General features: G+C 39.9%; 1 protein-coding gene across 1 annotated transcript; it reads right to left on the reverse strand.

The window, feature by feature from the left end:
- Positions 1 to 7,354: 7,354 nt before the first annotated feature.
- On the reverse strand, positions 7,355 to 13,029 carry gprin2 (G protein regulated inducer of neurite outgrowth 2). Its single transcript, XM_023951117.1, has 2 exons — positions 12,032 to 13,029; positions 7,355 to 8,821 (listed from the first exon to the last, which is right to left on the reverse strand). The coding sequence occupies exon 2, from the start codon at positions 8,674 to 8,676 to the stop codon at positions 7,624 to 7,626; it is 1,053 nt and encodes a 350-aa protein (XP_023806885.1). The 5' UTR covers positions 8,677 to 8,821; positions 12,032 to 13,029; the 3' UTR covers positions 7,355 to 7,623.
- Positions 13,030 to 13,517: the final 488 nt, after the last annotated feature.

Here is a 13,517-nt window from a genome sequence, read left to right on the forward strand (position 1 = left end):
TAATTGCCCCCAAAACCATCACAAAATCCATACAAAATTTTCAGTTAAATTTCAATAACACCACGCTTTCTTCGTCACCAGTCATCCGCAACCTTGGGTTTCTCTTTGACACAAATCTATCACTTGAACAACATGTTAATCAAATCACTCGGTCTGCCTGTTTCCACCTGAAAAACATTGCCCGCCTCCTTTCATCCCTCTCCTTTGCTGCTGCTGAAACCCTCATTCATGCTTTTATTACTTAGATTATTGCAACAGCATACTCCTTGGTACACCCTCCAGAATAATAAATAAGATGCAATACATTCAGAACTCTGCTGCCCGTCTGCTCACACACACCCGCTCCCGTGAACACATCACCCCCGTCCTTCAAGACTTTCACTGGCTCCCCATCGATCAGCGTATCAAATTCAAAGTTCTCCTCGTCACTTTCAAAGCCCTTCATAACCTGGCCCCACCATACCTCACCGATCTCCTCCAGCGTCACACCCCTTCCCGCTCTCTGCGCTTGTCCGATGCTAACCTTCTGTCTCTCCCCTGTCGGACCAAGCGTCGAAATTGGGGAGACAGAGCGTTCTCCATTGCTGCTCCAACCCTATGGAACACTCTGCCCCAACATCTCAGAGACTGCACTGACCTCCCAGTTTTTAAAAAATCACTTAAAACTCATCTCTTTAAAATAGCTTTTAATCTTTCAATCTGTCTTCTATGTTTTTATTAATTATTTTATTATATTACCTCTGTTCTTATTAACTGTTTTTGCTCATGTGTTGTAAAGCGTCTTTGTGTGCCATTTAAAGCACCATACAAATAAAATGTATTATTGATTATTATTATTACTTGAAATACTTCCCCTTGGGGCATGGAACTAGACAGGGCTATCCTTTTACCCTTCTTCTATTTGCGCTAGCCATTGAACCACTCGCAGCGGCCATTAGAACTAGCTCTATGTGCGGTATCTCGAGGGGTGGTGTAGATCATAAAGTAGCCTTATATGCAGATAACCTTTTATTATTTATTTCAGATCCAGCTGTCTCCATGTCTCCAGTTTTAGCTCTGCTAAGGGAGTTTGGTCAGATGTCTGGCTACAAATTAAACCTAAATAAAAGTGAACTTCTTCCTATCAATCCGGAGGCCATGGCCTACCCCCCATCAGACTTACCATTTTTATATTTGTGATTTTGAACTGTGTAATTTTGATTTTGAATTGTTTTTTTTTGCCTAATTGAAAGTTTTCTAAGTAAATCATACATAAAAAAAGAAAACTATTGGAGCCATCACCTCAAGGACAGAATTTGGGGGTCCCCACCTCCCCGGGTCTCGAACCAAGTAAACCAGCCCCCCGTCGGAGTACTGTTGGAGCCACCACGTCAAGGACAATTAATCACTAATTTATTTTATTCAATAAATTTGTAACTTTACTTTTATTCTGTAAACTTCAACTTCACTTTTATTCTGTGTACTTTCACTTTACTTGTCTCAAAAACTGTAATTTTCCCAAATGCACAATTCCACACTTTTCTGAGTTACTCACTTTATGGAGATCAGGCACTTGATTTGGCTACGCCCAATGCATAATTTGATTGAACAGGTTTTTGTGTCATCAGTGCACCCGTGAGAAACCCTTCATCCAGGTCAAATTACTCTGAAAAACTGTCCTCAACCACCCCGTCCTTGCCTCCAAATTGTTGCCATCTCGTCCGTCTTTCGTAGATTCGGATGGTTCAGGACGTCCAAAAATGAAATGTGCAGTTTGGGAAAAAAAGAGTCTGCATGAATTTTCAAACCTTTTGAAAAAGAGGAGAAGTGGAAAAACACAACCTCAACTTGTCTCTTAGACCCTACCCCCACTAAGCATTTTAAAGAAACCTTTCTCCTAATTAATGAATCAATTTATAATTTTCTTTTTAATATGCAGTTGTTAAACCTTTTCTGAAAAAGCCTAGTTTAGGTCATAGCAACCTCGCCAACTGTAGACCAATATCAAACCTTCCCTTTATTCAAAGAGTTGTAGATAAGCAGCTTTATCGCCCCCTACAGGACAATATCCACTTTGAAGATTTTCAGTCAGGATTCAGAACTCACCACAGCACGAAAACTGCACTAGTTAGAGTCTCTAATGAATTTATATTGGCCTCAGAAAAGGAATTACGTTTTATTCTGGTCCCGTTAGATGCAGGTCTCAGTGCAGCCCTTGACACTATCGACCACTGCATTTTACACCAAAGATTAGATCATGACATAGGGATCAGAGAATCTGTCCTCCAATCGTTTGAATCTTATTTATCCGATAGGTACCAGTTTGTTAATGTAAATGGATAGTCCTCCCACTGCACGCAAGTTCCACAGGGCTCAGTTTTAGGACCCATCCTGTTCATGATTTACATGCTACCCTTAGGGAACCTACTCAGGAAACACAGCATTAATTTTCACTGTTATTTGGATGATACACAGTTGTATTTATCCATTAAACCTGACCAGAATGACTATATAGAGAAACTTAATGCCCACAGCAGACCTGGATGACTATTAAATACCTCCTCCTAAATCCAGAAAAAAACTGAGGTCATACTCAAATATACTACGTCCTAAAGAGAGAGGCTCAGATACTCTCAATGGAAGGCATAAGTATAGCCTCCAATCCCACAGTAAGAAACCTTGGGGTTTTATTTTACCAGGATTTATCATTTAAGGCTTACATATCACAGGCTTGTAAAACTGCATTTTTTTCATCTGCACAATATAGCTAAGATCAGAAATATACTTTCTAAAAGGGACTTATCCATGCGTTTGTTATGTCTAGGCTGGATTTCTGTAACTCTTTGTTAGCGTGTCCTAAGAGTTCCTGAAGAAGTCTTCAGCTTGTTCAGAATGCAGCAGCAAGATTGTTAACAGGAACTAAAAAAGAGATCACATCACTCCTGTGTTAGTTTCACTTCACTGGGTCCCAGTTAAAACTACAATCAAGTTCAAAATCCTCCTGCTAACATATCAAGCCTTAAATTGTATGACCACATCCTATAGTAATGATCTCATAGTTCCTTACCAACCAAACAAAAACACTTTGCTCACAAAATGCAGGACTGCTTGCGGTTCCTAGAATTTGTAAAAGTACAGTTGGAGGTAGAGCGTTTGGCTACCAAGCCCCTGTTTTATGGAATAAACTTCCAGCTTATGTAAGAGAGGCCGACACATTTTCTACATTCAAAGTTAGACTTTAAACAGGACAGGCTTATTGCCAGACTAACTTGACTAACTAGTAATCAGAGAATTTTAACCTACTATTAACATGTTTGTAAACTTAATAACAAACTTACTAAAAACTTAATAACAACAACAATTATAAACTAATAAACTTAATAACAACAACAATTAGTTGTCAGTAGGCTGCTAGAAGTTAGAAGCTGGGGAAAGTATGGTACACTGGAGTGTCATGCTTTCAAAGAAACGATGAAGACCCAGGTGCTGGAACCCAGAAGGAAAACAGGAGAGTGTAAGGTAAGTTAGATGATTTATTATTGCAGGCAAATCCCAGGTTAACACTCGTGGTGGGTTTTTCCATGGAGGAGCAACAAACTGGCGATGAATGCTGGATCAGGAGCTCCTTAAGAAGGCTGCAGGTTGATGAGTAGAGCGGAAACAGCTGGGAGTCCTCAGGAGCAGAGCAGTGAGGGGAGGGGGAGGAAAGCTGCCAAAGGCACCATGACATGGAGTTCTATCCTCTACTTCTCCTCTCTGTTCTTGATCATTCATTTATTTATCCTTTAGGTCTCCATGCCCCTGTTTGGTGCAGTGATTCATGTATTGTCCCTCTTTCCCAACCCCCTCCGGGGGAGTGGGAGTGATTCCAGATTCCAGTTGGCTCTTCCTTGCTCCTGCACTTGGCTGTGGTCGTCACCCATGGCTCGTCTGTGCCCCTGTACCTGATCAAGTACCTGGTCTCTGCTCCTGCTCATTGGCTGTGGATCCTGCCTCTGGCTCATCTCACGCCCCCAGCCGTCCCCCAACTCCATCTGGATGAAGCTCATCTGCTGGACTTGTAGTTGTAGGGTTAGATATGCTATTTCTTCTCTAAGAGTTCTGGTACATGGCCTGTCCGTACTGGGGAAGGATACCTCCTTCATGACACCCCATGTCATTTTAGGTGGCCCAAATAAAAATTTTCTTTAGTTGATTACATATTATTTATGTGTAGTTGCTGTACTTATTAAATGTTTGCAAGTCTTAGTCTTTATGCAGACAAATGTTACATGTGTAATACATGTTCTTTCTAGCTCAGTTTTATGTTATTTTCTTTATTCACTTGGACAATTTGATCCCTAGGTAATGGAGTTATATGGGTTTTAATAAACAGAAAAAATTTAAAAGGATTTATGCTAGAGTACCAAGCAAACATTGGTTTTCTATGCAACCTGTAATAGTCACTTTAAAAAATTATAATAAATAAATAGAGTTGTTTAACATTAAGGAGGAGTGACATTTATTTTTTAATACATTTAGTTACATGTATCAGTTTTATTTGGCTCTTTGAGGACAGCCACTATGCTGATGTGGCCCTCGGTGAAAATGAGTTTGACCCTCGTGGTCCAAGGGCAGGGATGCCCAGTTTAGTTTAGTCTGTTTTGTTAGTTCAGTTAAGAATTTACCTTTAGTATTCTATGTATTTATGATCCTTTAGATTTTGTGTTTACTTTACAATTATGGGTACAAAGCCAATTGAAACGACTATTGTTTTTTTTCTTTTGTTTTTTTAACTTGTTCTGTCCAACAGCTGAGCAGACAGATGAGAGCTGAAAACCTCCTTGTGTTGGACATATTTTACTGTTACAATAGGGGTTGTGAAACATTTGACACACTAGGTGTATATTTAAATAAACCCCTTGTGTAATTTAGGCTAAACTTTATTCATCTTACTTACCAGACAGAAAAGAACAGAAGGGAAGAAGAGAGAGGGATGCCAGGGGTTGGAGGGTGATTAAAGAGGAAGGGGGGTAGAACCGTGAAGCAGCATAAGGCAACAAGTTGCTGGGTGTTTACAATCATTACAATCAGGTTTATGAGTAACATAAATCCAAAAGGGGGCGGGGCCTGTCCACACACACACCCAAATGCCTGTGGGCCCCAAAAATGCCCACATACAAAACAGGTCAACATGTAACAATACAACTGATGTTCACACACACATACTTATGCATTCGGACCAACACGTGAAATATTTCATTTAATCACTCAAACTATTTGTGCAAAGGTGAGATAGCACCTGTGCTCGAGTAGATTTTTATGTTTTTCTAAAGTGGATGATGGAATGTAAAAAGAAGGAGGGAGAGTACCAAGCCATCCCCACACCAAGACCCCCGCCGTAGCAGCAGCGGCAGCCAGACCCCCCACCCCCACCCCCCAAAGCCAGAGAGCAGGGAGGCACCAGGGTACAGAGAGTGCAAGCCCCAGCCCAACCAGGAGATCAGCCCCCCTCTCCATTTTCATGTGAGGGCCCCCCCTACATGAAACGCCATAGAAAAAGAAAAACAATCTAATTTACATGAAAAATGCCCATTGACAATAATCCTTTAATTGGTAAACATCAAAATGTATTCACATATATTTTTGTCAGACATGGATTGAAATACATTGTTTTAAGAAGAAAGACAATACAAAAACAATATAATTTATATAATAAACCACATAAATTGTACCTTTAAAACTTTGTTCCTAGGCTTGGGTTTCTTGAGAATTATCGGCAATCAAAAATAACAGGCTGTTGGACAGATTTACAAAAGAAAAGCGAGGAAATTGGATTACACATGAAAGAATCTATGTGTTTGCGGAGACTCTATTGGAGAATTTACATAGATTTTTATAATTTGTTAGATACCTTAATTTGTAATATTCTAAGCCATTTACTCAATTCCAAAGTGTTGATATGAGTTGACTACAGCTGCATGTAAGTGAAAGGGCCAGAATAAACAGTCTCGTTGGGGGTTAGGGTTTCTTTTAAAGCAAGTCCCCTCCTCCCAGCCCACTTTTTAGTTTTACATATATTTGTAACCCTTGTGCTATCTTAGATGACCCCACCCTTACATTGACGTGTTATTCCTACCATGACAAAGGCAGATAAAGGTGGAAAGATTTCATGTAATCCAATGGACACCAGTGAAGATCACAAATCAATGAAGAAAAAAGGTTCAGCGCACTGTCTAGTGGGTCTAGATCAGTGTTTTTCAACCTTTTCTGAGCCACGGCACACTTTAACCTTAAAAAAAATCCCGCGGCACACCAGCATCCAAAAAAAAAAAAAAAGGAGAAACTCATGGTCTGTATTGATCTACAGTCCCTCCACAATCTCACATGCATTTTTGAGATAATTGTGTCAGAAAAAGCTGGAAACTGCAGCTGTTTTTTTTCTTCTAAAAAATGCAATAAAAGTTAAGTTAGAAGATTTAAAAACAGATTGATGTGTGTTCGTTGTTTCAAGACGTTTAACAACAGATCTCCTTGTGCGCTGTCAATCTCATGACCCAATGGATCATGGGAGATGTAGTGCATAAAACGGCTGGAGATCGGTTTTCGGAGCTTCAGTGTTTTGTTCACTTGTTCCACGGTCTAATACCGGATTCTGTGCAAAGCTACACTGCTAAAGACGAGCTTTAGCTGCTATTTTTGTTAGAACTGAGCGACTTTACGAGCTAAATCGGGACAAGGAAGTGAAGACTTTAACCACTTCTGATTGGTCAGACTGATGACATGTGATTAAGCTCCCCAAGAATGATTGGTGGAGACAGTTAAAGGGACGGGACTTTTCCAAAATACAGCCGAAGGTGCAGCTGAATCGCGGTACTGTACAGTCATTCTTATCAAAATGTCTTTAATAAAATAAAATAAACGCAAAGAAAATGTATTTTACATCTTTTATATTCCTAACTCCTCAGTGTTTTATCAGGGCCTGTTTGGATGAACAGAGAGCTGAAATCCTGGAGATGGGAAATGTTTTTAGATCAGTTAATGAGGACAATTTCCCACGGCACACTTGACCATCTCCCACGGCACACTAGTGTGCCGCGGCACACTGGTTGAAAAACACTGGTCTAGATGACCCAACTCCCAATGTTAAAGTGCCTAGGATAGCAAAAGGGTTAAAGGCTTCGCATTTGGAAACAACCATCTCCGACTTTTCATTATATCAAGCTGGACCTCACACTATTTTTAGAAAAAGCTTAGTTTGTCAGCAGATTTTCTGCCAGTCATATCTTAACAAAGATTCTCTACCTCTGCTCAATTTACACCTCTCGTCATTGAAAGTCATATGTAACTGAAAAAATGACCACCCATAGAGCTTGGGAAAGACCAAGGACACAAAGAAGGCCAAACAGTGTATTGGTGTCACCTAGCAAAGGTGAATTAAATAACAGTGAAGAGGGAAATCTAAGTATCTTTGCTTAGACAGTGGCAAAAGATGGTTGAAGAAAACAGTTTTTAGATTTTTTTCTGCAGTTACCTTATTACATCATTGCACGAATATGGATTACTGTTGTATCCTTATAATCCTTCAGAATAAATACAGGCTCTTTAAGGCAAAAGTTGCATGATCATTCTGGTTGTGAGACCTTGTCAAACCCTCCTAGCAACTTAGTCATTAACTGCTGTGCTGTAGCTGCAACAAGTCATTCTTCGAAAGGGGGCTGTCATCCTGCTGTTCTTCCTGTTAGAGCTAACATTCATGCTCTGCTGGGATGTGTTGGTGTTTTGGCGCATGAGCTTTGTCACACGGCTAGCTGTCTCTTTGATTTGTAGTTCTAAATGTCTTTGGATGGCCAACCCCAACTCTTCGGGATCTACAGAGGCACCATACACCTCCCATGTCATCCCTTCTGCATCCCACTTCACATCCTTTACAGGAGACTTAGCATTGCCAACTCTTTCATCTTTGTTGGAATTCAGACTATTGAAAAACTTGTTTTTCCTTTCATTAGCTACAGAGAGCTGAGGGAATCCATGAGAACTCGTCTGACGTGTCTGTACACCAGCATTCTTCAGAACCCTTTGGATTGTCATGGTGCCCACATCATGTTTGGTAACTTTGACAAGGCTTTGATTACAGCCCTCCTGCCACTTAAGCTGTTTGGGGGGTTGTGTTTCTTGACAGGGTGAGAGAGATCTGAGCCAATTGCACTTGGAATTACAGCAATGCATTTGAAATTTACAATTCAGGTCTGTCTCACTGACGGAAGAGATAAGGCGAGGGGGGGTGAGATGAGTGGCTGTTGGAGGGGGCGTCAATGCACGCTGAACTTTGAGGCAAGGATCATTTTTTGCCATTTGGGGAGACAGTTGAGACGGGGTCGGAATGGGCTGAGGGTGACAGCAAGCAGCAAATGCTTCTTCAAAAATGGAGTGGTGCCTGTTGCAGTAAAGACAATGTAGTTCTTTGGTGTAGATGTCTCCATCTAGTTTGGGACATTTCACTTTGACCGATATTTCAGTAGAAGGGGTGCAGGTGCACCTGATGTGAGGCTGAAATGCATGTGCCTCTTTGCAACAGGCCGCCCCGCAGACAGTTGTCACCATGTTGTAGTGCTGTACCTGCATGGGCTGCTTGCAGGCTAGCATGGATTTAGAGTCACCGTCATCATTGGCATTATTCATCTTCATATCAGATTTACCGGTGATGGCAACCTTCATCAGGTCAAACTGGACTTCTTTGACTCCTAAGAAGTATACGTTGCTGTTTTTATGCGATCACCTTGTTCTGCTGGGCTCATGTCCATAAAAAACATGTTTCCTCCACACTTTGTACAGTTCAAACCAATGCTCATCTATGGAACACCTGCAAGAACAAACAAAGTTTTTAAAAAGGGCAGGTTAAACAAATCACAGGTGATCCAAATCTTAATTTGTTTCTTACCACTCCCTACCTTTCATGCAAAAATCAATTTCTGTTTGGCAATCATTTTTTTCTTGAACTCAATGTGCTTGTATGTATACACAGATGTATGCTATTGATTAAGAGCAATATTATGTCAAGAAAATATGATTATTTTCTTTTATTTTTTTTATCTTAAATAGACTAAATATATAGTTGCATTTTGTTTTTCTTTTTATTGTCTTTTTCTTCATAATTTTTTTTTCTGATGTAGCAGAGTGGTAAAATTTTCTTCCGCCAGCAGGGGGTGCCCTATGAGCCAGTGCGCCTAATGTGTAGTTTTGGGTCGTAGAAGAAGATGGAGTGAGGAAGGGAGAGAGACGCAAAGACCAAGTGGAACCCAACTGCAGTGTCACTTTCTGCAATTTTAAACTGTACATTAGAGCCCTGTGCGGGACTATTTTCTTCATCCCGCCCGCGCCCGCCGATTTTCTGAGCAATCCCGCCCACTCCCGCAACGTATGCGTTACACTCCCACCTGCACCCGCAATATGTATGTCCGCTCCCACCCGCACCCACAAAACGATGAGAATTTATTCCCGCACAACAGAGATGCATTGATTTTGTGTCTTCTCCTGTCCCGCAGGGGAAAAAAACACGTATTTGTATTATTAAAGAGATTCATGTCCCTCCTCCAGCCTCATCTTTTCATGCATTCCTCTTTTGTGTAATGTGCAACTTAATTATTAAATATATTTTCACTAATCCTGTCCACTGAAGGTCACACATTCCCAGATGTTTTTGCCATGGGGAAAGTGGGTGCTCCTCGGCTCAGGGAGGTTCTGATAGAGTGATGTTTAGCTTTTCTGGTTCTGATGGTTTTGGAGGAGGTTCTGCCTTCGGTTTGGATTTACGGAGAGTTGGAAGGTCAGCCTGCAGCTTTGATCTGAAACGCGGTGAAAGAGAAGAAAACTCTTCTTCATGTTTGCTCTTTACCCCTTTTTTAATTTCTCTCCATTCAGCAGCAGCTCACTGACGCTTAGACTTGATGACTTTTGAATTGTGACAGCTCCGAGGGATGGGATTCTGCTTCTTGCTGTAAAATGTGACGGTCTTTAAAAATGATCCCCCCGTGAATGAATTTATGCACTCTGTTAATATAGTTACGTTCTTTTTATTGTTATACAAATGAGTATATCTGCCGGCTCAAACTTAGACACATGACAGTTCAAGAATTATAATTAATTAAGATGGAAAAAATATTAATTAAATTGGAGTAATATGACATTTAGTTAGATAAATATGTAAATTTGAGTTGTATAAACAATTATTGAGTTTTATATACGTCAGAAATTAAGTTGAATACATTTAACTCAATTACTTGTTACCAATAGAAGTGTCATGGTTTGAGTTTGTTGTGTCTTGTTTTTCGTTTTAGTTCTTGTTCTGTCTTGTTTGGTTCTGTTTCCTGTTTTATTTTGAAAGGTTTCCTGTCTTGTCATGTTTCTTGAGTTTTACTTCCTTTGGTCCCCATCTGCCCTGATCGTGTTCACCTGTGTCTTGTCTGCCCTGTCTGTATATAAGTCTTGTCTCTGCCTTCCTCCTGTGCTGGTCCATTAACTTCTGGTCGTGTGTTTTACGTCATTCCTGTCTAGCGTCCTCGTTTCATGTCCCTCGCCAGGCCACAGTGAGTTTTGTCTTGTTTTTGTCATCCTGCTCTGCAGCGCCTTTTGTTTGTTGGACATTAAACCCTCTAGTCCTGAACCCGTTGGCCTCCCGTCTCTGCGTCTGGGTCCTGCCGGCTCTCGATCCTCCCCATCACATGACAAGAAGTAATTCATTTAAGTTGGCAAAATTGGAAAAGTAATATATATATATATATGCGTCACAAGGGAAATGGAAAAGGAAAGCAGAAACTCTTTCTTGCTGATGCAGCCGTATTACTTTTTTGATGGACGTATATTCTTCATGCGCCGTCATTAAAATCTCAGACTCCATCTCACTGAAGCGCTTTTTTTCTACTGAGAATGTCTTTATGTACCTGCCGTGCACGTGCATTAACCCAGGGTTACCAAGTCGAGCGTAATTACGCTAACTCATATCCGGTCTTTTGGAACCGACATACCCAGAGTAAGCAAGTTCAGGCGGATTTCAGCCAGAGTTCAGGCTTAAAGTCAGGCTAGTTTAAACATGCTTCCTGGAATACCCCCCAGGGATAATAAAAAGAACAAAACAGTATGTGCTCAGCGTGTACATTCATTTAGGAATTTTCCGACGTTGTCAAAATACAACAAGAATGTAGGGGTGATGTATAAACTTATCATCCTCTCCCTCCCTCTCCCTCATGGTGCAAAGACTTGAGCAAAGTAGGACAAAATAACTGGACAAAGCACAGTAAAACCGCTAAACAACTAAACACATTTGGTCAAAAACCCAGGCAGGCAAAGGGAATGGTATCCCACAATCCCTTGCGGTGCCGATCTAACAGCAGCACCAAAGTTAAACCTACTTAATTGAATTAATTTGAATGACAGCAAAATAACTGTCTGAAAACTACGTGTTATTTTTAAACTGACTTAACAAAAAATTATTTATCTCAACTGAAGCAAATAATTAAGTTGGATCAAAGTAAAAAAGTTTATCCTTCCAACATCCATACCTGGTCTTATCACCCTCTCATGGTGGAAAAAGTATTATCTGAGCTTCTTCATCCACTAAATCATCTTCAAATGGACACGCCATGCTGCTTCACCTCTCTGTAAACAAACTAACCTTCAACTAAACCTGCTCCAGACCAGGTTATGTTCAGAGCATGAGTTGCTATGGCAACTTGACATACCCTGAAACATACCTCTGTTTTTGGAACCGAAAGCTGAGGTTATCAACTTCCATATCTTCAAACTTATCGTGGGAGGTAGCAAAACCTGTTTTCTAGAATACCCCCTAGATTTATTTCAAATCAGACTTTACCTGAAAACAGCAGTTTGAGTTTGTTCAAAGCCCTTTGTCATCTCAAGCTGTTTGGATTTTTGTTTTTTGATTAAATTCAAAAGTAGAATTTTGACATTTTTAATCCTCAGTAATTTTTTTCTTGTTTTGAATAATGGTTAAAGGTTTGAAAATATTGTCATGTTTGTCATTAACTCTTTGGTGATCTTGAGGGACAGCCCATACCAGTACTGAAGTTCTGAAGCTCTTCTCACAGACGTAGCAGGAGAAAGGCCTCTTGACGGTGTGCATTCTTCCCAAAGCTTTTTCTAAACTCTTAGCAAAAGGAAATCTCCTCACTTGAGTTCTTCGTGCTGCAACTCAGCCACTACCTGCTTTGGTTAAAGCTCCTCTCCCAGGTGAGGATATGAATTTGTGATATTCTCTCATTCATTAAAACCCGCAAGGTTGGTAATGTGAAGGGCCTTCTCACAGATGTTTGTTTCTTCTGTAACTTGATCGATTTAATCAAACATTTCTGAAAAAGAAAAAGAAAATAACATTTTAAAAGTTCTGTTTGTTTACAGGAAAACTAGAAGAAAAGCATTTTAAAACCCTGAAACTCTAGATCTTGGTGCTGACATTGCTCCCTGACAAGTTCGAAATGTTTAAGTTTTCACATGGCATTTCTCAACCCTGAAGCAACTTGCAGACAATCTCCAAAGACCCACAGAAGCTCATAACTGCAGAAGCAGGTAGTTGTGTTGTTGCTCTTCTCAACTTACATACAAAACAGTTTGATTTGAGCTGAGAGAAGAGAACGAACAAATGAAAGAGCAGGCAGAGAGATTGAGAGGAGCTGAGCTGTTAGTGAACTATAGAAGAGACACAAACTTTGACTTTCAACACACAAAACCGAAACATCACATTTATACAACATGCTGTCTGTGCAGACATCCATGGAAGCATATCTGTCTCATATTTAAAAAAAATAGTCTATACCCGAAATGCTTTTCAATTTCACAATAAAGCAGTTTTTGTTGACTTAAAAATAAAAATGAAAAATTAATCTGCAAAACGGCATTTTCTTTTTCCTCTTCAACACTGCCCATTCTGTCACTTAATTAAAATGATTAAGAAAATGTTATATGACATTTCATTTTCAAAAATTTCTCTAGTAAATTTGTCCAAAAATTCAATTCGAAATATCCAATTTAATAATTAAAATGGATTAACAGCAATGCTATTTTATTTTCACAATGTAACAGCATCAACTGCTTAAAAAATAAAATTTAAAATCCATCCTTCATAATGTTTTTTCACTTTCTATTTCAACACCGCTCATTCTGTGACATATTTACAGCAATAATGCAAAGAGGAGATTGCATTTTCATTTTCACATCCACTGCGCAAAACTATTGCATACATTATTTATGTATAAATGCAGGACTGCTTGTGGTTCCTAGAATTTGTAAAAGTACAGTTGGAGGTAGAGCATTTAGTCAGTCATCAAGCCCCTGTTTTATGGAATAAACTCCCAGCTCATGTAAGAGAGGCCGACACAGTTTCTACATTCAAAGTTAGACTGAAAACATTCCTCTTTGGACAGGCTTATTTTGAGACTAGCTAGTGTTCAGAGAATATTTACTTTACTGTTAATTTTTTTAAATTAAATTTAGCAATAACAATAAAGTTGTCACTAGGCTGCTAGAAGTTTGAAGCTGGGGTAACT

Source organism: Oryzias latipes, chromosome 21 (genome assembly GCF_002234675.1).
Source record: "Oryzias latipes chromosome 21, ASM223467v1".
Lineage (NCBI taxonomy): Eukaryota > Metazoa > Chordata > Actinopteri > Beloniformes > Adrianichthyidae > Oryzias > Oryzias latipes.